Source organism: Pinus tabuliformis, chromosome X (genome assembly GCF_031772625.1).
Source record: "Pinus tabuliformis cultivar Carrire ecotype Pingquan chromosome X, CPIR1, whole genome shotgun sequence".
Lineage (NCBI taxonomy): Eukaryota > Viridiplantae > Streptophyta > Pinopsida > Pinales > Pinaceae > Pinus > Pinus tabuliformis.
The window spans coordinates 1,051,394,004-1,051,420,703 of NC_142308.1; the positions used below are offsets into that span (position 1 = coordinate 1,051,394,004).

At 37.9% G+C, this 26,700-nt stretch overlaps 1 protein-coding gene across 1 annotated transcript; it reads left to right on the forward strand.

The window, feature by feature from the left end:
- Positions 1-6,597: 6,597 nt before the first annotated feature.
- On the forward strand, positions 6,598-10,682 carry LOC149143417 (disease resistance protein ADR1-like). Its single transcript, XM_089447664.1, has 5 exons — positions 6,598-7,686; positions 7,787-8,199; positions 8,773-9,128; positions 9,414-9,613; positions 9,749-10,682. Exons 1-5 carry the CDS (start codon positions 6,957-6,959, stop codon positions 10,582-10,584), a joined length of 2,535 nt encoding a protein of 844 aa, XP_089303790.1. The 5' UTR covers positions 6,598-6,956; the 3' UTR covers positions 10,585-10,682.
- The last annotated feature ends 16,018 nt before the right edge of the window (positions 10,683-26,700 follow it).

Sequence of the window (26,700 nt, forward strand, 5' to 3'; positions counted from 1 at the left end):
TACAGGCTGCAAAGTCGCGTATATGGAGAAAGGGCAGCAGAACAGACCCAGGTTCAGTCATGGTTGGCTCAGGCTCAGGGGGAGCAGAACAGACTCAGGAAATGGTTCAGACATGGTTGGCTTACACTCAGGGGGAGAATATTCTTCAAATAATGCATTGTTGGCATTATGGTTAGAAGGTGTTGATAAAGTCTATGAAGCTAAATGATACATCTTACTGTTTGGGAATGGTATTGCAGGCTGATGCTTATGGTACAGATCATGATGCTGTTGGTGGCTTTCATAAGTCTTGGTCTAGATATTTCATCACTATGTCATGTATCTCTTCAAGGTCATGTAACGGCCTATGTTGGTTTCCCCACTATGCCTGGGATGAATGATGAAATGTTCATGTATTATCATGTATCTTCACATGGTTAGGTGGATGAGTCAATATTGGTATATCCCCACTAGGTTGGGTGATGAATGTATGTTGAGTCTTTTGGTGATAGGAAGGTCTTCTATGATGTATAAGTCTTTGTTCTTCTTGAAGAACATCTTTTGCAGATCTTGCCTATAGTCAAGGGGAGCATGAACAGCACAATTCAGCAAGACCAGGATGGATAGATTGGTACACTTTGGCATACACAAAGGGGGAGCACATTTGGAGATTTCAGCATGTACTCAGGGGGAGTATGGACAGCAGTATGGACAGGAGAGGGTATACCAAAGAAGAGAATATCTTGGTCCACCCTTTGCCCTTGATGTCAAAGGGGGAGAGTGACTTGGTGTGGTGGTTGCCATCAAGTCCAAAGGGGGAGATTGTTGGCATTATGATTCAAGTATTGTCCTTGATGGCAACTCACTCAGAGGTTGGTACAGATGCTCAGAAGTTGGTACAGGAGATGGCAACTTAATCAGAAGACAGATCCTAGTACAGCTTGCCAAGGAAGTTCATACACGCAGGTTTGTTAAGACCAAGTCGCGTGTACACGCAGGTTGGCTTCAGAAAAAGCGCGTGTATGTGGAAAAGTACCTTTGGTCCATGGCGGTTAGTCCTTGGAAGTTGTGCCTATGGTTTCGGACCATTATGTCTCGACGGACGTGTTGATCCCTAGTTTCGAGGTTGATGGTATTGTGTTTCTATGGTTTTGGCTCTTGGTATTGAACAAGGCCTAAGGCTATATAAGGAGAAGATCACTAGGCAAAGGAGTATGGATTGTGGGTGTATGACGCAGTGAGAAGATCTGGTATTACTGGTTATCTGTTCGGGACGCTTGGCAAGGGTCGGATCTGACAGCAAAGGCAGAAGTAATCATTTCTAGATCTGCACGCGGGTTGCCTTTGGAGAAAGCGCGTATACACGCGGTTTTGGTACAGTGAAGTAGCGTATGCATGATAAGTGTTAATATTTCAGGTTGCTGCTGATTCTGGTGGTTGTTGCAGAGTTCTAGATTCTGGTTTGGGTTCTGTGTTCTTGATGACAGGGTTTCAGTGATTCGGTATTGGGTTGTTTAATGAATTATGATGCAAGTATAAGTTGATGATTGTATTGCGGTAATGTTTGCTTTGTACTCTTGGATCCAGTATGAAAATGTATGAAACGTGGTCCCTGAAGGTTGTAGGGTCAGCACCTACGTACTAGTAAATGGATCAGCTAGTGCAAGAGCTGAGGGGGTTGTAGCTCCCTTCCAAAAGTAGTTGGAAAACGAGAGAGGGTTGTAGCCCTCTGCAGGTTGTAGCCTGCGTGCTGGTAAAGGACTGCACCAGTACATTGTAAAAGAAGTTTCTCATTAAAGAAGAAAGAGACAAATTGCAGCAGGTGGTTTTCACCCACATTGGGTTTCCACCTTATATCATGGTGTTCATGTGTGTGGCTTTTGTGTGATGATCTATTTTGTTATACTGCACCTGTTTACTGTTAATATGCTTAATAATATCCTGATGCATTTACTGAAGATAAGATTAACTGAATCATAAGATCTCTGCATATACGCTAGCTGCTTTAGACACAGTCGCGTGTACACGCGGGTTCACTTAACTGAAGTCGCGTATATGTTTCTGAGTATGAAATTGAAAAGTTTTATCTGATCTGATAATACTGATTCACCCCCCCCTCTCAGTATTATTTCCAACACAACCTGCTATCAAAACTCCATGTGTATTGGCTCTCATCCTCTACAGGGGACGTGTACTAATACTAAACACTCCTCAGCAAAACACTTTTCCATTAATTTAATACCCAACACACTTCCTTTCATGCAAAATCTGGCTATGACCAATAAGTAAATCTATGCACATAATTATACATAGCTACAAGAATAATTTCTTGCCTTAACATTGGGAATTTCACATAAAAACTCACAGGAAATTGCACTTATGATTGCTTTTTCCATGAGAAATGCACTCCCTCTATTATTCAAACTCTTCTACTGACTCATCACACTGAATATTTGTTTGATCTCACACCATCACATGTCCATAATATGTGTTCCCTTATTTCATACACTCAAGAAGCAGAAATTCTTGCACACTAATGTAAGTCATTTATCATAACACCAATCCACTACTATTTTCACATAGAAGGTTAATGCATTCAAACCATCATATACTAGAGGTATCTCTCCACTAACATTTACCATAGAGACTGGATCAACCACATAGACCACTAACTCGACATTTAATTTGTTTAATGTGTTCACATATCTTCTTGGAACCATTGTGAACCTTGAGACCCGATCAAGGCATTTCTTGAACAACAAATACAAAATGATTTAATGTCTTCACATCTCCTTTATTTTGGAACATTAAGATCATGACCATTGTGAACCTTGAGATGAAATCCATTCAACCATTAGAGACCCAACAAAATGACCAAATTGATGAATTAAATTCAATAATAATAAGACCAAATTAGTAATGATTAATCATAATCATGTTTTTTGGGCCACTCAATTACATCCAATACCATAACGATGGATCTAGTCAATTACTAAGGAAACCACCTTTGCGTTCATATCATTCTAGATCATAATTGATTCACGATTAACATAACAATTATTTTGTGATATTTTTCTCCACTAGTATCAACTTCATAGTACATATTATTTGATTGATCCTCGACACTTTCTCATATCTCAAATTGGACACTACTCAACTAAACTCTAAGGAGACTTCTAGCACACATCACTATGCGCACAATTTATGCTATACACATTCAAATGAAGGGTCGAATCAACCCAGTTAACTCTGATAAGATCGATTCACACTTCAAAATTGTTACTAAAGCTCCCCATCTAATTCCTCCTCCTCGTCAAATCATATGTGCACAAGAGTACAACCATCTCAGATTTCTCATTTTGTTTCAACTGACAACCATTACATCACTCCTTTGCAATATGTATTCATTAACTCTCTCTTTGTTGTAGCAATTTATAACATACTCGTGCCACCACTAATCAATTTCCTCTTCTGCGAAGGTAGCCAAGTGGATCACATGAGAGTGACCAAGACCATGCATTAAACATAAACTACTATATGAGAAGGATTGGATTAAATTGATCAAATCAAATTGGTGGAGGAATGACCTGATCACTCCATAGATTACGACTTCATTTTAGCATCAACACAAAAACTTTACACTGAGGTAGTGAAATGATAAGACAATCTTCATTTTCTCGGAGGAGCTCCCCCTAAACTCATGTGTCTTTTGCTACATGCTCCCCCTGAGACCGAGTTGGATTTAATGTCCCTTTGAAGCTTCTTGATGCTCCTTCTTTCTCCAAACCCTAATTTGTTTCTTTCTAGTTTGAGGATATTCTTCGAACTTCCTCTTCGATTCACTATGCATAAATTTCTTATTTTAACTGGATCACACAATGGAACTCGACGGTTTTCAATCTTTGGCCATGTGCATAAGATTATAAATAAAACATCTTATGTGCCCAAGAAATAGAGGAAAGGGCTTAAATATTTTGTTGATCTGCCTTCTAATCTTCTTCATCTTTGCATCAACCTTGTAATACTTAGCCTTATGCCCAAAAACATGACACAAGTAACAACAACCATAAAACAAACCATTATATGTAATGACTGATGGGAGTGATCTTCTTTGGATGATTGCTTGAGAATGATCCCTGTTTTACTGCTTGTTTTGTTGAGAAAATTTAATCTTTCTGCTTCTACAATCAGTTGAAATGTGTCAAATTTTTTACAACTGAAACATCTAACATTTCTTACACCTTTTCTTGACACAATATTTGACTCTTGACTTTGATGTTGGTTCTCTTTCTTGTTGCAACAAGCTTCTACTTTAGGTTTTTTTGGTTGTTGCTTCATTAGCTCCCTTTGAGTTGGATCTGCTCTTTTCTAACCCTTCTATTGTTGAAACCACCTCGACCTTTAATTTTTCGCAATGGTTGATCTGATCTTTGAGCTAGCTACCAGTCTCCTCTTTAGTTCTCCTTGTTTCCTCCAACTTAGTTTTTAGGTCCACAATTTTTTCCTAGAAATCATACTCTCTTTCTTCAAGTATTTGGAGAAGCTTTTTCAAATCTTTGTTTTCTGCTGAGAGTTTCTTTATTTCTGCCAACGTTGAGCTAAGTTGAGCTTGATATTCAACCAATCTCGTATTTTCTCCATCATTTCTCTAGATTTCTTCTCCATGTAGTGCATGTAACCTATCCCATATCTCTCTTGTATTCTTGAGATCCATTATTTTCTCAACATCCAGATCTTGAAGATTATCATACATTACACATATGGCTTGTGTATCCCATAGATGAGCTTGTTTTGAAGGGGGTTTATCACCATAACCATTTATCACCACTTTCCAAACTTCAGATCCTTAAGCAAATATTTCTGACTTTACCTTCTCTCATCACGTTCGGTAATTTGGGGCATTGAGCAGTGGAGTAGCTTGATAACCCATGGTTCACCCAAATCCACCTTCTAGTGAATAAGTTGCAACAAAAGCCACCAACTCTGATATCAATTGCTGGAAATCAGATCACTACTAGGGTTGCGAAAAATTTCTTCAAAATGAAAAACAATTAATAATCGAAGATAACTCAATAGATATGAATATGTAAAATCAGCATAATACTAACACATAAATACCATAACAGATATCAAGAAAACTATGCACAATGAAAGATTTTTGGTGGAAACCCTCAAGGGGAGAAAAACCAACCTGTTGTCGTTGCATTGCTATAAATCTTCTAGTCAAATAGATACATTACATAGATTAGCCGACCACTACTAGCTAGGAGACATGACTACTACTACAGTTTGTTGGTTACCACTAGGTAGAAGGCCCCAGCCTCCTATCAATTGTTTGTTGGCCACTACTAGCAAGAAGCCATACTCCTAGCACTCATACCAAATATCACAGGAAAAATCCTTGGTAATTTCCTGTTCTACTCTCAACACTCAACATTGCATAGCTAAACACCTACAACCAATCGAACATACACATAATCAAACACCTACAACCAATCAAACACATGCTACAAGGTTGACATCAATGCCAACCAAACACTACTACTGCCAAAAAGCCAGAAGTGGTGAAGGACTACATTGTGCAAAGAACAAAAAGGAATGTAGAGGGAGAAGAAGGGAAAGATCCTTTGCTTAAGAGAGAATAAAGCTGATAAGAACTCTTCCAAAATATTGCCAAATCATATTAGATGAATAGATTCATGTTAGGAAAAGCAATAGAGGGTGAAGATAGAACACCACCCTATGACACATCATCAATAAAGAAAAAGTCCATCGCTACTAGAATTTAGAACAAAACTAAGAAACCTAAAATAAGAATAAAAATAGGAAAAAAAAAAAATCTACTAAATTAATTAGGATTGTAGCTCTTTAATTATATTAATGATATATTATTAAAATACTTAAATTTTATTAAAAAAAATAGCCTCGTAATTTGGCAAACAAAACCAAATTAATAAGTCATTAGTGAGTTCAAATCCTAAGAATTATAACAACTATGAAAAATATGAAAGGAACTTAGTTGCTGAAATTAATTATACTAAATTTTAAATGCTAATTGTAATTGTAATTAAAAAAAGCACATCCTATTAAAATGACTTAATCATAAAATATATACTATTAATTTACTTATGAGATGTAGCCTTTCCTTAGTGCTAAGCGTTATTCAATGTGGACCTTTTCTAGCAGCGCTGGCGGGAAGCTGGCAAAAGAATTTCGCTAAGAAACGGAAAGTTTTGTGCTGCCAGCAGATGTCGAAAACCCTTGAGGTAAACAAAAGTGTAACGATATTTCGTACCAAATTCCAATCTGAAAGGCACAGGGCCGCAACATGCAGGAAAATGGCGCGTTTTGAATAATCTTTATTTTACGGATAAGTTTGGTATTTCATCTGGCATCGATCAAGTAAGTAGGTAGGCGAAGATAAACACATATTCTATGAGGCCAAGTTAGATAGTTAAGCCTCAAAAATATATATATATTCTATTCTTCTTCTGGTTTTGTGACTTTTTAAAATTTTGACTCTTTTAAAATAAACACACGCCTCCAATCCTCCAGTCCAATTACCAAATAAAAAATATGCCTCCACTTTTTCTTCTCCCAAATTCTTCATCCAGGAGCAAAGTCTATTCCTTCGTACATCATGTAAAATATGCTGTTAAATTAAATTTACATAGCCTAAGATCTACGCAACGTAAGAGTCAGCTAATTCGAACTCGAGACCCCGTGAAAAAAATAACCGAACACTAGTACACTGAACTGCACTGGACGCTAATGGCTCCAACACTTTTTTATACCATGGAACCACTTCCAACCCTATCGACATATTCCTATACATTTAAATATAGCTACCTTCATCCCATTGATTTATAGCCCAACTTTCATGTCCCTGGACTTAATTTTCTAAAGACAGCCCACACATAAGTAGGAACTCCAATCTCAAACGGTTCTTGCCTGGACGACTATTACAGGAATTGAGAATGGCTGGCCTGATTGATCCTCTTACTAGTAAACTTTTGGATAAAGCGTTCACCGAAATGGGAAGGGTCGCTAACATCATTTTTTTCAGCAAAACATGGGGCAAAGAGCTGAAGAATATGTTGTTGTTGCTAAAGCCTACCATTGATGAAATTTCTAAGAGAATTTCTGAATCAGATTTATCACCTGATAGAGGCAAGCAATTAAAAGGCTTTCAAGCAGACCTGCAAGATGGCCTTCGCCTCGTAGAAAATTTAGAGAAAATACACAGCTTTGATATATTCAGAAAGTACCGATATGGAAAGAAAGTTTTGAAGTTTCAAAGGAAAGTCTACGATTTCCTTCTTATTCAAGGTCCGCCCAATGTTACCCTTGATTTGCAGAAACTAAGTGAAGATATTAGGGATTTATGCCAACGATTCCGTCCATTTGAAAGACTAATTGAGAATGTCAGGATGACTACTAATCCCATTTCCAATAGCCTCGTCCTTCAAAAAATCGAGACAATTCAGGTATTTCAGAACCCCATTGATGCCATGCCTGAAACTTCAGTCATCTGCACCTACCAAGCCCCTGACATGCCAAACTTTGTAGTGGGGTTGAATAATCCTATCAATGCTCTCAAAAAAATTCTATTGCAGAATGGTGTTAATATCGTTGGAGTAACAGGGATGGGTGGGAGTGGCAAAACTACTCTTGCTTCAATGCTTTGCAACGATACCCAAGTCCAATGTAATAAATTTCCACTCTTTTTTAATTTTTTGTCCAAGCTTCCATTTTATGTTCTCACCTTCAGGAACTTTGTAATGGTTATTCTCTTTGTGATTTTCAGATTTCTTCCAAAACAATATAGTTTTCATTACCGTCTCACAATTTCCAAATGTAAAGGGTCTTTTGGACACTATGTGGGATAAGATAATAGGTCCCCATAGGCCTGATTTCCAGAGCATAGAGGATGCACACAACCAACTGCAGAAAAATCTTAGTTTGAAAGCACATCATCCAACTTTGGTGGTTTTGGATGATGTTTGGCCTGGACCAAATGTGGATCAGTTGTTGTTTGAAGCAAAAGGATATAAGACAGTTATCACAACCAGGCAGAATTCCACTATTCCTAAGAGAAGCGATGCCCGGCTTTACAGCATGCCTATGCTGGAGGACGGTAATGCCCTCTCACTTTTCTGCTTTTGGGCCTTTAATCAGACTTCGATTCCAGCAACAGAAAAAGAGGATCTTATTAAACAGGTATGAACTAGATATACTATTTATAAGGATCTGTCTAAGTTTTGAACTAGATATACTATTCATAAGGAGCTGTCTAAGTTTTGGAGTTAGGAGCTGTCTAAGTTTTGGAGTTTTCAGTTGGAATAGGGTGAAACAATTTTTGATCAATTGATGTTTTTTTGTTACTTAAAATTCATTTAAATCTATTTCTGAATGTATAAATGAATTCAGCACCTTGAAAATTATTGAGGAATTCAGCACCTTGAAAATTATTGAGCACTTAGATTGTGCAGAGTTCACAAATCAAACTTCTCATTTCAACAACTTTTAAACAGATTTTCAAACAAATTAACCCAAAAACTTGTGCCCAAAAGCCTCCAAAACTTAGAACAATTACACTATGTCTAGATATCTTAACTATTTAGCTATTCAGCACCTTCTGATAACACTTCTCATGTTATCAGATTACCATTTTGCAATCTATATTCAAATTTGCAACTTCAAATGCAAACTTTTGTGTTTAATAGAACTCCAGCAAAAGTTGTCATTTATGCAGAAAAATAACGAAATCTTAACTTGTACTAAGTTTTGTAGATTGTAGCAGAGTGCAAGGGTTTACCACTTGCCCTTAAAGTGATTGGAAGTTGCTTGCGCGGTGAGCCCCAGCCAGTTTGGGAAAGTGCCAAGGCTAAGCTTTCCCGAGGAGAACATATATCAGACTATCACAGAGATAACCTTATTAATCGCTTGGAAATGAGTATAGATGTACTTGACAATGAACAGAAGCAGTGCTTTCTGGACTTGGGGGCATTTCCCAAAGGTAGAAAGCTCAGCGTAGATTTGTTATTGGACATTTGGGTATATGTCCACGGCATGGAATGGCAGGATGCTTTTGTGATCTTGTTAGAACTTGCAAAAAAAAATCTCCTAAATCTCACCAGTGATCCAGGGTATGAAACTTGTTTGCATTCTGTAAATTTTTTCATTGCTTCGCCATTTTACCATACGTTTTTGAACATAAATTCCTGTGCTTGTCGCATCCTTCCATAAAGAATGAATATTTTAACATATGCTAAAATGGAAAGTAAGGAAAATTTAAGGCTTCAGTTTATTTACAAAATTTCTGAAAGAATCACAAAAAAGGAGGGTAAGATAAATCAAAGTAGATATAAAAGGGGATTTCAGAGTTTATCATAGGTTTTTTTGGTTAATTCATCGAGGATTTGATGTGTTAGGAGTCCAGCCATCTCATGTAACTGTTCCTCGGAGCTTTCATTTTCTCAACATGATATAATGCGGGATTTAGCCTGCAGTCTGACACGCCAGGATAGTAAGAGACTTTTCATGCCTCACAAGGAGACTAAAATTACCACAGAATGTCTAAGAACTCTCACAGATAAGTCATCTGAGGCTCGGTTTCTTTCAATTCATACAGGTCAGGCCGCTGAAATTTCTTTCTTTCCCTTTTAGGGCCTAAACATTGAATAAGTATTTTTGCAAACTTAGTTAAGTGTTTTACAAGCATTTTTTCCACATATTAAATTGACTTTCATATTTCCGGGACATGTAGATTCAATGCAGGAGCAAGATTGGTGTCCAGTAGATTTTCCTCAGGTGGAAACTTTGGTTCTATTCTTTGCCGCAAGTCAATACTGTCTTCCAAAATTTTTACAGACCATGCCAAAACTGAAGGTTCTTATAATATATAATTACAGTTCGAAACGTGCAGTGCTTCAAGGGCTGCAATGCTTTGGTTCACATACTCAGATTAAGTCAGTGCTACTTGAGAAGTTGATTGTGTTTCCTCTTTATGAGTACTGTAGATCATGGGAGAACTTGGAAAAGTTGTCTGTATGCCTATGTGAGGGCTTCAGAAATATGACTCTATTGGATAGGGAACATCTCTTAAAGTTTCCAAAGATTGTAGATATTAATCTGGATCACTGTAGTGACATGGAAGAATTTCCATGGAAAATATGCAACTTAACTTCCCTCCAGAGGTTGTCTGTCACTAATTGCCATCTGATCCAAAAGTTACCTGATGACTTGGGGAGGTTAAGGTCACTCACAGTGTTGAGGCTGTCGGCCTGTCCAAGCTTGTCAATGCTTCCACCTTGTATTTGTAAACTTGAGCAATTAGAATTTCTTGATCTTTCAGCCTGCAGGTGCTTGAGGGACTTTCCCATGGAGTTTGGTCAGCTATCAAACTTAAAGACGTTGGACATGAAGGAGTGCTCTGGACTGAAGAAGTTGCCTAAAGCATTAGGCAAACTAAGATCTTTGTCACGTGTAATCTGTGATGAAAACATGGAAAAACAGTGGCGGTCTATCAAAGCCTCTGCCATGCCTACTCTCACAATTGATGTTGTCGAAGAATGCTTTAATTTGGACTGGCTTGCTCCCTAAATCTTTTTAAAGGAATGTTTTTCCTGGTCAGCAACTTGGAATGATGTACAATTTTGAAAGAACCGAAGATTTTCCGGATTACAATGGTTTACCGTATAATGAATATGGGTGTTTTACCTGCACATCTATTCTAAATATGGAAAATCTAGAGGTTACGAAATTTGTGATCATTGATGGTAGTGATTCACTGATTTAACTTAACATAAAATGTCAAATTTTTTGAGTGTGAATTTATTTTAGAATGCAAAAAATAATATGTAATTTTTCATTATTTAAATTGTATTTTTGATATAACTAATTAAATAGATATAACTACATTTTTTATTTAAATTTTTTTTTTATTTTATTAAAAAAAAAACACTTTTCAAATCTAAATTAAACACGAACATATTTATACATAACTTTCACAATAAATTATAAAATAAACTTTTAAATTCAATTAAAAACAATGTGAAAAATTATAATTATTCTAATTCTAGATTTAAGTTACTACATTACAGGTAGAATTATCGGTTTTTTCCAAATTCATAACTTATATAATTGATGGGAGATTGATTTTTAACGTTGAAGTTCGTTAAAAGAAAAACAAATCGTTTTAACTTTTTCCTCTGTTCAAGGCAACTTTTTCTGTATAGTACATATTTTTTTAATGTTTTTTTGTAACCTGAAAAATTCAAAATCTATCTGCAATATATGTCTCACTTCAACCACATTAAAATGATGTTTTGAATCGATTCAAATAAATGAAAATATGATTCGAATATTCTAACGATGCAAATTTTAAATTACAAGGAAGGAAAGTGATAGAAGTGTTATATATTAAATATGAAAAATTAATTATTAAAAAATTAATTTAATAAGATTAATAGTTAAGAATATTTTTTTCCCTAAATAGTTATAGATTTAAAGACATTTATAAATTATAGTAATTAAATTCTATTTTTTATCTAGGAAATAAAAAATCTAATAATTCTGAATTATTTTATTTTATTTATTTATTTTTAAATGTTTGTATTATTTTATTATTTAATTTATAGTTTTGATTGTTTAAATTTAGGTTTTCAGCTTATAAACAAAATATAAAGTTTTGATTTTGGTTTTCTATCAAGTTATTAATTTATGTTTGTAAATTTATTTAAAAATTTAATATAAAATTTTGATTTTTGATTTCGATTAGATCTGTAACACTTTTCTCTCACATCTATCCAAGTAATCGGTTAATTGGGGTAAATATGCGACGAGAAGTTACTATGATATGATTTGACCTCTTAAGTCACCTTAAGGAAGTGGAACTGATGGAAACACGCCATACAAACCTTCCATATCAACAACATGACTCCCAAGAGCCAACCCAACCACTCATGTAATCAACCCTTGAGACCAACTGAAGTTTTAGACCATTAAACCCTCGGACAAGCATGCATCGAGGAGGCTCTAGATGCTCCCAAAACATGGGTACGCATGCGTCCAGGGATTTTTCTGCCCAATGTTATGGCTGCATCCCTGGGATTTGAGCCAATTTTTTAGGCCCAAAGCCCAGTTCATCGCCCAGAACTTAATGACACCTTCAGGAATGGAAGATAACAACATAACAATCATACAAAAGCAATTACTTGAACAAGGACTCAACTGGAACCTTACTAGCCATGAATGACATTTCGTCAAACATGTCATATATATGTAATTTACAGGTTTAAAAAATAGATCCGAGCATACAATCTCATACTCATCTGAGAATCTCTAAGAAACATTGATGCCTGAACACAATAATTGCAGTTTCATCCATTAGGCCATAGATACATTGTTCATTCATTTACAAGTAAAAACATGATGAGAGCCATGCATAGCCATTCTCATAATACATGTTCATAACCAACATAATAGCAGCAGAAATACCAAGGAAATCATAGCTATATCATCCACCTATAAACCAGTATAATACTCATGAAATAACAAGGAGAAATAACCTCATATTAATGATGCAATGACCAACAAGTTGTGGGAGTTCCACGAACCACTTGACCGTAGACATTGCTAGGCCAAATCCCTCTTCAGTCAGTCACCCTTGTGCCATATTCCAAGAATGAATGTGGGATCTCATAAAACACATCAATCAAAAACCATCCAGGGCTTCTAGAGGCGAAACCACCTCAACCCATCAAACAGTGGTCCACCTCATGGTCGGACATCACAAAACCACCATTAGATTGGTCTCATGGGGGATTCACTCAGTGAACCTTTGAAATATCACGTGCATTTGTGGCATATTAAACAATACCCTTAATTTGACTACATATTATAAAATCCCTATAAAAATCGCATTATTTAACCCCCTACCAATATGAACCCAATACAACTTCTCAATTTAAAAAACCCCTACTTTCATTAGATATTGTATGTATCCATTTTTTCATTAACATTTTTTATACCCCTTTATATTTTTTTCATTAACTTTAAGCTCCATTTTTACATTTTCCAATATAAAAACTCTTTACCCCTACATATCCCCCAGTATATTATGTCATTTTGATCTCAACAAATATCCCCCAATATGAACCCATGTGGTATGATATTGCTCACCCAGTGAAGTCCCTATGATCGGTCTCTACCCAAGCCTTTCAGGGCTCCAGAGCATTTGTTCCAACAAAGGCTCCAAGACTAGTAACTCAACTCATAGCTTCCACTGGGCTATAAAGCGTTTGTCCAACCAAGGCTTCAGGACTAGTAACTCAAACCGCTAAGGGCTCCAGAGCATTTGTCCAAACAAGGCTCCAGGACTAGTAACTCAACCAAAGTTGTTACAGGGCTCCAGATCGTTTGTCCAACCAAGACTCCAGGAACTAGTAACTCAACCCAAGCTAAAAAAAACATGAGAACTAACCATAAAACAAAGAAATGAACCCACAACACCATGGCTATCTAGGAAATGGCAACGTTAGGCAAATCCATTGTTAATCCAGGCAATCCTCCATGTCAATGCCAAATCACGACCAATAAACTACATGCATATGCCATGCATGCCAAAACTAGTGAGGAAAACATACATGCAACTCGGTACCTACAAGAAAAACTCTTTGTAGCTGCTAATCCCAATGTCCTCTCATGCTTTCCTGCTCTTCCCTTTGCTTCTTGCTCCAAAAATCCAAGTATGCCACACCCTTCAAGAGTGCTCCAAGAAAAATTTAAGTGTCCAAGAGTATGAGAGAGAGAGAATAGAGAGAGATCTCCAAAAATAAACTGACAAAAGTCTATGAACTGATCTTCATAAGCCTTTTTATTAACGAGGCCTCTATTTTCTTCATTTTCCATTATTTTCCTTCATTTTCCTCCTCACATGCAACATGTGACCTTTCACCTCCCTTTTCTCCTATTTTCCATTATTTTCATAAATAAATGTGCTAAAATGCCATTTTTCCTTTACAAAGCCTTTGTCATTTCCTTTTGTTACACTAAAAAATGTCACCTTGACTACTTACAGTTAGTATGGCTCAAATCAACAGTCATGCTACCCTCTTAGGCAAGTCTTTATGCCTCTGTTATCCATCTCAAACTCAAAGAAGAGAGAAAGTCTTGTAAAATCTATGTTTATCTCTGGGGTCGCAGGTTCTCTCTAGCCTTACCTGCGGGGACGCAGGTCATGTTCACAAAAACTGCGTCCATGGACGCTCTGTATGTTAAAGGACAGGTGCGTCCTTCTGTAAAAGGCAAAATGCGCAAGTTTTATCTTGAAAAAGTTACTTGTGGTTACTTCTAGAACATTCTAGAGGTCGGTTTGATGAAATGGATGCGCCTCCAGTTGGTTCATGTATCTCTATTAAGAGGGGACTTATCCCATCAATAAGGGAGCTATCCCACCCATAGAGGGGGATGATCCCAGTGATAGTGGACCTGAATAACCTCTTTACAGCACTATAAATAAAGGCATTGAGCCAGAAGGAGAGGAGGTTGGAGCTATACATTTTCTTTGGGTAAATGCTGCAGGATTTAGGTCTTCCATTAGAACCTTTGTGAGGAGAGATTGTCTTTACATGATTCTACTTGGAAGTGGGTGAGCTTTGTCAAAGTAGAGGAAGACACTTGATGGACCCTGGGAGGAACTTGCACAACACCAAGGCCAGGTTGTAAGAGTTTCTTTGTTTCGTTATTAATACAAACTGGTTTATTTTTCTCAATAGCTTATGTTAATGAGTTATTTCATGTGTTCCTTGGTCTGCATGTTGAATCTATGTTTTATTATATGAAATACAAGTGCTCGGTAATTGTTTGATTGTTTGTGGTTGCAGGAATTGACTTGAAGGAGGAGCTCATCCGGATTGGCAAGAACGAACTACAACAATAGCGTTTTGGAATAAGGTAAGCCTAAACACTTGTACTTTTCATGTTATAAAAGGTAGATTTAGAGAAAGATCATTCCATTTTGTCTTGTTTGTCGCTAGTGAGTTTATACTCCTAGGGAGGTCAGTTGTGTCAGCCCAAATGACTTTTTCCGCCACGACAAATTGGCGACTCCGCTGGGGAATCCATTAATGAATGAGTCTTTTCCTTTATATGAACTTTGCTTTGTGAAAATCATTTTTATTTTCTGGTTTTTGGCTCTGTGTTTCTGTTTCTGGGTGGGTTAGCTTAGGATTAGTTTTATTTTGGTTTTTCTTGAGTTTTTCAGAAGGACGCACCCTCTGAGTGCTGCACAGTGCGTCCCTGGACGCACTTTCGCAGCGTGCACAGTGCGGGCCCGCGCCTGTGATAACGGGTTGCCTGCGTCTTCCTGTAAAATTTAGGAAAATTCCATTTTTTGCATTTTTTGCTCTTAGATTTTGTTTTTTCTTAGTTTTTACTGCCCAGATCCACTGGTTACCTGCCATAAATCTTCACCTAGGCTTGTTTCCTTGGCATTCCTGCTTTAGCTTTCATCAATTGGGTGTTTTGAGTCTCTTTTTTGAGGAATTCTTGATTTGATTTCCTTTGGTCATTACTTGGAGGTTTGTCTCAGTCTTTTCACAATTTTGCATCTTTTTGCTTTTGTTTTTGCAAAAAAATTTCCCCCTCATTCGCCGGGGGGGGCTAAATTGTGTATGAGTGTTAATCGCCTTTGAGTGTTTTTATGTTTTGATCTTTGGAACTCTCACCCAATTTTCTCAATTTGCACTTGATTGGTTCTTAGATCACATTAGAATCGTCTTGTGTTTGAGAATTCTCTTGCATAGATCACATTTGCATAATTAGAATTCTCATTTTCAGAATATGAATGAAAAATGTGCATAGATTACATTTGCATACTTTTCAAGTGAATTGTGCTTAGATTACAATTGCATAGTTTACATTCTGAAAAATCAATTGTAGATTTAGATCAGCTTTCTTTGATTTGAATTTACACAAAAATAAAAATAAAAAAAAAGGGGTTTGGAATTGATTTGCATTAGTTTGTCTTGATGAAATTAGTGCATTAGAGAATTTGTTATATTTTCTCTTAGTGATCAATTTTTGCATTGTTGGAAGTGAATGGAAACTCTCTCCTTACTTTAGTTAGGATTCATCGAATTGAAAAGATTACATTATCATATTCGATTGCATTCAGTTGAGTCGGGTCATAACACCATTGGTTTCATCTCCATTTACCCATTTGAGTAATAACAGCCTTAATAACACAGCGCTTAATTAAAATTCATCTAGTAATTTTTATTTTTCTAGGGCTCTGAAACACCAACATAGCTTAAGCTAGGGTCTTGGAGTAGGTGAGTACTTAACTCTCCAAGACTACAAAACCAAACAGATAGTTTATCTTGAGTAGATCAAATCCAATTATTTCAGTTACACTCTGGGAAAGCTCCTCTTAAAGGAGAAGCACGAGCTCGTGTCCGAACCAGTGAGGGGATCATTCCTCCCTCGTTGGGAACGACGCCAGACAGTACGTATTACAAACGGTAAACCTCGGATTAACCATTGTCGAGGAGCCAGGGGTCACTTATCGGTAAACCTTGGATTATTGTCAAGGAGCCAGTAAGGGGATTGAGCTTGTTACTCTGCCCTTGCGTGCTGTCGGAGTTTAGACTGTTCCCCCAGGTGTAATTGTTGTGATTGGTAACCTTAGTGACCATAATCTCTAGGATTCTACCCAAGGTGACGGTGGAGGGAAGGTCCCACTGTACCTGGAGCAGACGTCGGTTATACTCACTTGGATTTTCCGGGGGGTTCGCTTCACTTCGAGACGGTTAAAGTGGAGGAACTTGTGCCGGTCTATTCATTAAGCAGGTTGCCGGGGTAACTGTTCCACCCGCCATTTCTGTACTGAATCCAGCGAGGTTGGGCTTCATCACCAACTAGCGTTTTTGGTCCGGAAGAATACTGTTTGTGTGTGGTTTGACTCCTAGATTTGATAGCGCGTGTTAATTTGTTTGTTTTTACTTTTAGAGACCATAGGTGTGAATTGTGAATTTTAATTGTTAGGTGTAAATTGTGAATTGTTAATTTTAGTTATAAATTGTTAATAAAATTCACTGAAGTTGAATATAATGGCAAATGTTCCGGAATTTATCAACCTAGGAACCCCTCCTAATGAGAATCCTAGTACTTTTCCTTACTTTGGAAATGTTGGTCCTCCTTATATGGCTACTTTGTCATTACCTGGATTTACAATAGGTTTACCGATATGGTTATTTTCAACTTCGTTGGCCCAAAATACTCCAATTGTTCCATCTCAACCGGATGCTTCACCTCAACAGAGTTCACCATCTCAACATCACCAACCTTCTGTTGACCCTTTACCTTCTTCGCCTAATCTTTCTTCCTCCATTTCTTCCTCTTCGCCTGGTAAAAGCCTTGATGTTAGTAACCAGGAGGCTAAGAAGAAGAAGAAAGGGAAGAAGAAGAAGAAGAAGAAGAAGCAAGATAAGAAAGAAGTCAACCAACCAACCATGGCTGTAGGTGTTAGTTGTGTTGAGAAAAATTCCGACATGCATCGTAAACCCAAATACCCTTGCAGGCTTTGTAAGGGTGACCACTTCCTTGTCAATTGTCCTGGTATTCCAAAGGTCTTGGAAGTATGGTCAGAAAAATCTCATCAACTTTCCATTGATCCATCAACCAGTGATAGTCAGGTTCCTGGGAAAAAGGGTAAAGTTAGGTTTCCTTGTAAGTTATGCAAAGGGAGTCATCAAACTCACATTTGCCCTCACATGGATGAAGCCTCAACATTGTTGGAAAACCTTACTGTTCCACAGCAAGAATTTCCAACTGGTTACCGTAAACTTTCTCCCAACCTACCGTCAACTGACGGAGTGATTGATCTAAATTCAAGTACAGTCGATCACACTCTCCCATTGGAGAGTGAAACTCATGTCACTCAGGTTGATGATCCATTAGTTGATCAAGTGGTCGATTCAATTTCACATTCGGTCGATCACACTCTCCTTTTCGAGAGTAAATTTCATACCGCTGATGTTCTTCTTGTTACATCGGATTCTTCTATGCCGGGGGGCATTTCACCTGTTTCTACAGAACCCCCTCCAAGTACTGAGGTCTTTTCCTTTGATTGGAATAGGCTGACAGAACCTCGTCTTCCTTCCTCCATCCCTTTCCAAATCATTGTCAAAGCTGGTGGTAGGGACATACATCGTACTCAGGTAGATGAAGGTGCTTCTGTTAGTATTTTATCCTCAACTGTTTGGAAAACTTTGGGTTCCCCTCAGCTTGCGCCTATTACGCAGAATCTGAAAGCTTTTAACAGAACCATTAGTGAACCTTTAGGGATCCTTCCTAAGTTTTCCATTACCTTGGAAGGTAAAACTGTCTGTATTGATCTTGTGGTAGTTCGAGGTCCCTTGGATTTCAATTTACTCCTTGGGCGAGACTATGTTTATGCAATGAAAGCCATCGTATCGACACTCTTTCGCGTGATGTCTTTCCCTCACAATGGCAGTATTGTGACTGTAGACCAGCTTTCGTTCCCTAGTCTTGTCTCAACTACCAATAATATGACGACCCTAAATGTTCCTGATTCTAAAGTGGTATCTACCCTGCCACGGGTTAATTATGTGGCAACTGGTCCCATGTTTCCAGTTACCGATGTAAGTGAGCCTCTCACTGTTGATTTAAATCCGGTAATTGACATGGAAAACTCTATGGGATTACTTGAACACGATGTTCTTATCCCTTTTGAGTCCCTTGACATGTGTTCCTTCCAAAGAACTGTTCTTCCTTCTGATGAAGATCTCTTGGAAGCCATGATCAAGGTGTGTCCATTGACATGTCTTTCTTCCAGTTGGAAGCCATGATCAGTGTGCGTGAGGAAAGTTCCTTTTACTGTGTCAACCTCGTTAAAAAATGAATCAGGTATGAGGATAGTTCCTGTTACTGAGTCAACCTCGTTAAAAAATGAATCAGGTACGAGGAAAGTTCCTTTTACTGTGTCAACCTCGTTAAAAAATGAATCAGTGTGTATGAGGACAGTTCTTTTACTGAGTCAACCTCATTAAAAAATGAATCAGCTAGTTTTTAGGCCATATAGATAGTTAGAAATCAGTGTGTACGAGGAAAGTTCCTTTTACTGTGTCAACCTCGTTAAAAAATGAATCAGTGTGTGCGAGGATAGTTTTGTTCCTATGTCAACCTCGTTAAAAAATGAAATAGGATGTAATGAGGATAGTTTCTTCTAGTCTCAACCTCGTTCAAAAATGAAACTGGACGTCATGAGCATAGTTCCTTGTCTTGTGTCAAGCTCATTAAAAAATGAAACAAGGAGCGCGAGGATAGTTTTGTTCCTATGTCAACCTCGTTAAAAAATGAAATAGGGTGTAACGAGGATAGTTTGTTCCTCTCTCAACCTCGTTAAAAAATGAAATTGGATGTTTTGAGGATAGTTCCTGTTACTGAGTCAACCTCGTTAAAAAATGAATCAGGGGTACGAGGATAGTTTGTTCCTCTCTCAACCTCGTTAAAAAATGAAATTGGATGGTACGAGGATAGTTTGTTCCTCTCTCAACCTCGTTAAAAAATGAAATTGGATGTTGTGAGGAAAGTTCCTTTTACTGTGTCAACCTCGTTAAAAAATGAATCAGTGAGTACGAGGATAGTTTTTTCCTGTATCAACCTCGTTAAAAAATGAAACAGGTTAGTATGAGGATAGTTCTTTTACTGAGTCAACCTCATTAAAAAATGAATCAGGTAGATTTTAAGTTATGTAGATAGATTGTAGAAAGTAGGATTTTGAGGATAGTTCCTGTTACTGAGTCAACCTCGTTAAAAATGAATCAGGTATGAGGATAGTTCCTGTTACTGAGTCAACCTCGTTAAAAAATGAATCAGGTATGAGGATAGTTCTTTTCTTGTGTCAACCTCCTTAAAAATGAAACAACTCCCTTTTCAAGTTAAATATTGAAAGTAAACCTTCATTTCATCCAGCCGGTTGAATGCAATGAAGCCTGGGGGGCATGTACCTCACTCTGCATCATTATGCTGGGGGCATGCGAACTTTTTGAGCATAGTTCCTTGTCTTGTGTCAAGCTCGTTAAAAAATGAAACAAGGGTAGGTTAAGTAGGTAGATTGTAGAGAGTAGTCATGAGCATAGTTCCTTGTCTTGTGTCAAGCTCATTAAAAAATGAATCAAGGTTTTTAGAGCACAGTTCCTTGTCTTGTGTCAAGCTCGTTAAAAAATGAATCAAGGTTTTCAGAGTAAAGTTTTTGTTAGGTACATTGTAGAAAGTAGTTATGAGCATAGTTCCTTGTCTTGTGTCAAGCTCACTAAAAAATGAAACAACTCCCGCGAGTCTTCCCAAGATTTTGAAAGTAAAGCTTCATTCCATCCACCTCATTGAATGCAATGAAGCTTGGGGGGCATGTACCTTGATTTGCATCATTATGCTGGGGGCATGTGAACTGTAACAAGCATAGTTTTTCGTTTCAAGCTTGTGTAAACATGAAACCGAATCCGAGCATAGTTCTTTTCTTGTGTCAAGCTCGTTAAAAAATGAAACAAATCCTCCTCTATTTGAGTCGAGAGATTGACTAGATCTCGTAAATGTTAAGTTGTATGTTTAGGTTAGTTATTTCAGTTTTTTGCATAATTTTCTTACAGTTTTAGGTCGGGTCTTTCAAACGATCTCGTACTTGAACCTTCATTTCATCCACCTTAGTTGAATGAAATGAAGCAAGGGGGGCATGCGCTCTAGCAGTTACGCTTGGGGGGCATGAAGCATAGTTTTACTCTGTTTCAAGCTTTTGTAAAAATGAAACCTATCTCGAGTCAATTTCGGTTATTTTCAAGACTCGTTAAACTCATGAAAATCTCGAGATTATTTTGCTATCTTTCATTCTCGTAAAACAAATGAAAATGCCGAGTTCTTTCCGTCTTTTCCTGCTCGTAAATTAAATTGAAAGTCGGCCATATGAGTACATTTTTATCCCTTTTTCGAACTCATTAAAACTTACGAAAAAGTGAAAACCATGAGTACATTTTTATCCCTTTTTCGAACTCGTTAAAACTTACGAAAAAGTGAAACCTCAGAGTCATATTTTAAGCCCTTTTCTGACTCCTAAAACATGAAAAGATCGCCGAGTGTTTCTTTTACACTCGTTAAAACGGAATTAAAAGACGGTCCCCTTTTAGCTCTTTTCTGACCGTAAAATCAGGAAAAGATTGCCGGGTTTTTGTCGTTTCAAACTCGATAAGGAACTAAAACGACGTGTCTTTGATCGCTTTTTACTTTTCAGGTCAACGACACTATTATGAAAGTACTCCTTGGTCGCAAGATCAAGCGGTTCCCCCAGGTATTATTTTATACTTTTTCGGGCTTGAGGGACACAAACTTACGAAAAAGTTCAACGTGGAGTTTCCTTAAGTTTTTCAGACTCTCTAAAAATGAAAAACGTCGAGTTTCTCCTATACTGGGCTCGTTAAACTTTTACAGTAAAGGACCTGTTCAATTACAAACAGGAACGAACCACTCCTTCCTAGGGTTCGAATTTAAACTAGGTTGGACTCGTCCGAAGGATGAGCTTATAACCAAGCATATGTTATCCTCCTCAAGCTTGTTAAAAATAAAGAGGTACTTGCCAGAAATGGTGGGGGAAAAGAGAGAAGAATGAACCTATTTGTCACTTTTTGTCTCAAACGAAACTTTATTACCACTCTTGAACACGACACTTTTGCATTTCACTTGGGTTGGGAAATCTTTTACCTCACAGTTGACCAAATCACTTTGAAAATCTTTAACCGGGTTCAGGGGTTAACTTTGAGTTATTCGTCACCAAACCATTTGTCGTGTCGTTATGTGTTCAAGAGGTCTGCAAGCAAAACTTTCATCTGCAAAATACTTATCATCCATTTGACCATCCCTGAGTCAGTCCTTACAGCAACATTTCTTCAACTTGAACAATGATTTCGTGTTGCAGGCTTGCCTGCAACGAGTCGCTTTCTATCGACATCGACACATTATCTAGAAAGATGACTTAGGAATCGACAGTACCTTGAAGTCTGCATGCATCAATGGCAGGTTTCTCGCCTTTGACGACAGTTTACATCATTGACTTTCGATCAAAGGATTCCGTGAAGTGTTCGACATCAGAACATCTATTCACATTTCACGGATTGTGCTTGGTACTTTGAGAACCATTGACATTACTGGTGGTCTCTCTCATGCTTGTTAACAGTTCACATCATCGACTGGTAATCAAGTGGTTTCTAACATGTTCGACATCAAATCATTTAATCACATGTTTAGAATCGTACCAATTCGGGAAGTAGAAGTGAAGACCCTGGATCTAGTTTCTACCATCCAGGCTGCGAGGAGTTTTGTATTCATTGTCTATGTAGACTAATCATAAACAGATGGCTGCGTCCATACTGTGTCTACAAAAGTCTATAAAAATGATGTACTGCAAGATCATTCCTGTATCAGAATAGTTAGTCCATTAGTTAAAGTTTTGAATCTGAGTATGGGAATGCCTACCTCAGTGATGATATAATCTTATACATGTATTTTGTGTTGAAAATTGCAGGTTCTAACCAGGTCATCCACAAGTCAATCCTTGAAATGATAAAGCGCTTCACCCTTCCTAGAATTACAAAATACCAATCTATTCCAGGCTTCGCACTTTAGGGGGCAATCTGTTACACTAAAAAATGTCACCTTGACTACTTACAGTTAGTATGGCTCAAATCAACAGTCATGCTACCCTCTTAGGCAAGTCTTTATGCCTCTGTTATCCATCTCAAACTCAAAGAAGAGAGAAAGTCTTGTAAAATCTATGTTTATCTCTGGGGTCGCAGGTTCTCTCTAGCCTTACCTGCGGGGACGCAGGTCATGTTCACAAAAACTGCGTCCATGGACGCTCTGTATGTTAAAGGACAGGTGCGTCCTTCTGTAAAAGGCAAAATGCGCAAGTTTTATCTTGAAAAAGTTACTTGTGGTTACTTCTAGAACATTCTAGAGGTCGGTTTGATGAAATGGATGCGCCTCCAGTTGGTTCATGTATCTCTATTAAGAGGGGACTTATCCCATCAATAAGGGAGCTATCCCACCCATAGAGGGGGATGATCCCATTGATAGTGGACCTGAATAACCTCTTTATAGCACTATAAATAAAGGCATTGAGCCAGAAGGAGAGGAGGTTGGAGCTATACATTTTCTTTGGGTAAATGCTGCAGGATTTAGGTCTTCCATTAGAACCTTTGTGAGGAGAGATTGTCTTTACATGATTCTACTTGGAAGTGGGTGAGCTTTGTCAAAGTAGAGGAAGACACTTGATGGACCCTGGGAGGAACTTGCACAACACCAAGGCCAGGTTGTAAGAGTTTCTTTGTTTCGTTATTAATACAAACTGGTTTATTTTTCTCAATAGCTTATGTTAATGAGTTATTTCATGTGTTCCTTGGTCTGCATGTTGAATCTATGTTTTATTATATGAAATACAAGTGCTCGGTAATTGTTTGATTGTTTGTGGTTGCAGGAATTGACTTGAAGGAGGAGCTCATCCGGATTGGCAAGAACGAACTACAACAATAGCGTTTTGGAATAAGGTAAGCCTAAACACTTGTACTTTTCATGTTATAAAAGGTAGATTTAGAGAAAGATCATTCCATTTTGTCTTGTTTGTCGCTAGTGAGTTTATACTCCTAGGGAGGTCAGTTGTGTCAGCCCAAATGACTTTTTCCGCCACGACACCTTTGCGAATTTTATTAGCGATTAATCAACCACAAGTGATCCCCATCACTATGTTTTTTCCCAATATTCAGCTTTGAATACGTGTCCCATCAACCATGGTTATTATTTTTCCTTTATTAACTTTTATTACATGGATATTTTCACTAGGGTTGTTACAGGACCCTCCCCCTTAGGGAAAATTGTCCTTGGTGTTCAACAACACCTACAACCAACAAGGTTGTTGTAAGCAAAACATATTGCCCATGAAGCTTTATAACTCAGCTCGTTGCAGTATTTACAATGACCATACTGTTGAGAAGCAAACCAACCTGAAAACATAACAAGTATAAAATCATAATGGCATGACACCCATACCACTTATTGGAGCTTTATAACATAGCTCATGGCAGTATTTACATCCATATACATATGTACACATACCAAACATCACCAAAACATGTACCAAAAACATATGCCAAAGATATATACCAAAACATTTTCTCAACCAATGAATAAGGAAGGATACATAGCCTGCATCTAATCCACCATCTCCCATGTAGCTTCATCGGGCCCAAAGTGATTTCATTGCACTTTAACTTGCTCGATTGCTCGATTCTAGAGCATGAGCATCTTTCTATGCAAAATGCACTGCGATTTCGGCTAGAATTGTCTTTCTGGCTCCACCTGCAATACAAACCATTCAATCACATGATCAACATCTTTAACATACTTCTTAAGAAATGACACAGGGTAAACATCAGGTACTTTCACTGTCGGAGGTAGTGCAAGTCGATAGTCTACTGGCCCAATCCTCTCAATAATCCTGAAAGGTCCACAAAATCGAGGTGCCAGCTTGGCACATGATCCAATCCACAAGGAGCTCTTCTTCGATTTGATGCACACGTACACTTGTTCCCCAGCCTGAAACTCCTTAAAAAACATGTTCTGATATGCATAAATTTTCTGCCTATATTGTGCTACTTTCAAATTCTTCTTGATTACCTACGTTTCCTACTCCATGACTACCAAAATGTCTAGTTCAATCAACAGCCCATTAATTAGATCGCTCTAATTGATGGGAGTATTACAACTCCACCCATACAATACCGCAAACAGACTCATCCTTAGCGATTCTTGGTACCTATTGCTGTAAGCGAACTCTACTAGTGGAAGACACTCTTCCCACTTTCGTTGTTGATGCATCACATACATCCTCAACATGTCCTCCAATATCTTGTTGACCCTCTATGCCTGTTTGTATTTCTGTGGATGATAAGTTGTAATAAACACCAACTATGTGCCCAAACCTCCAAATAACTGCTTCCAAAACTTGGAAGTGAACTTGCATCCCTATCTGATACAATCTTCTTTGGAACTCCATGCAATCTGACCACATCCCTGATGAAGACCTATGCTACATCATTCGTTGAGAATATAGACTTCACTAGAATGAAATGTGCTACCTTTGTCAACCTGTCCAACACTACCATGATGGAATCATGTTGTCTCACTGTCGTCGGAAAACTGTGATAAAATCCATCGAAATGACCTCCCATTTCCATTCTGGAATCTGAATTGGCTATAATAGTCCACTTGGATGCTTACACTTTGCCTTCACCTGCTAAAAACCTAAGAATCTAGCCACAAACTTTGCTATGTCTCTCTTCAAATTCAGCCGATTATAGAATTCCTTCATTGTTTTCAGTGTCTTCTGATAACCCGGGTGATCAGAATATGATTTCGCATGAAACTCCCACAAGATCACCTTCTTAAGCTCACTGCTTTCTGGCACATATATCTTGTCCCTAAATATAACCAATCCTTCTATCATGAGATGATAATCCACATCCTATGCACCCACACTAGTACCTGTACTTGTACCACTACCTGTACAAGTACTCTATTGCAACCTTAGCACAATCTCCATATACATGACATCCTACTGACCTGTTTGTAAGATCCTATCTTGTAAGTCTGTGCGATAGGAGCTCATAACTACTATGTGATTTACCTGTATCTACTTGCTAAGAGCATCTGCTACCCTGTTCTCTTTACCTTTGATATACCTGATCTTGAAGTTGAACTCACTGATCACGGCCAACCACAGAGCTTGCCTACCATTCAGATTCAGTTGGTCAAATACCAAAACCACTATGATCACTCATCAATACAAACCTCCCGCCAAGAAGATAGTTCCTCCACATCTTCAATGCATGTATGATCGCTGCCAATTCAAGATCATGTGTGGGGTAGTTATGATCATGCTCATTCAGTTTTTGTGGCTCATAGCATACCGCCTGCCCATCCTGCATAAGGACTCCACCAAGTTTTCTCTTGCAAGCATCTGTACATACTACAAACTCTTTTTCCGGATCTGCAACCTTTAACACTGGTGCATGTATCAACAACTACTTGAGCTGCTCAAACCTGGTTGCACACTCCTCTGTCCATTCAAACCTCTTACCTTTCCTCTACAATGATGTGATAGGATAAGAAATTGGTGAGAACTTCTTGATGAATCTCTTGTAATAAACTGCTAACCCCATGAAATATCTCACCTCATCCACATTCCTGGGAGTTTCCCACTCAATGATAACTCTTATCTTTTATGGGTCCATTGCTATGCCATTCTTGGAAACCACATGTCCCAAGTAGTGTACCTCAGTCTGAAAGAAATTACACTTACTAAGCTTAGCATACAACTTATGCTCTCTCAACACTATTGTTAAATACTTGGCATGCTCTTATTCATTTTTAGAATTTACCAATATATCATCAATGCACACAATAACAAACTTTTCCAAATACAGACGCAACACAATATTCATCAAGCACATAAAGGTAGTTGGAGCACTAGTTAAACCAAATCGAGCTACAACAAACTCATAATGTCCATACCTAGTCCAGAAATTTGTCTCGTAGATGTCCTCTTCTTTAATGCATATCTGATTATATCTGGATCTCATATCAATCTTCAAG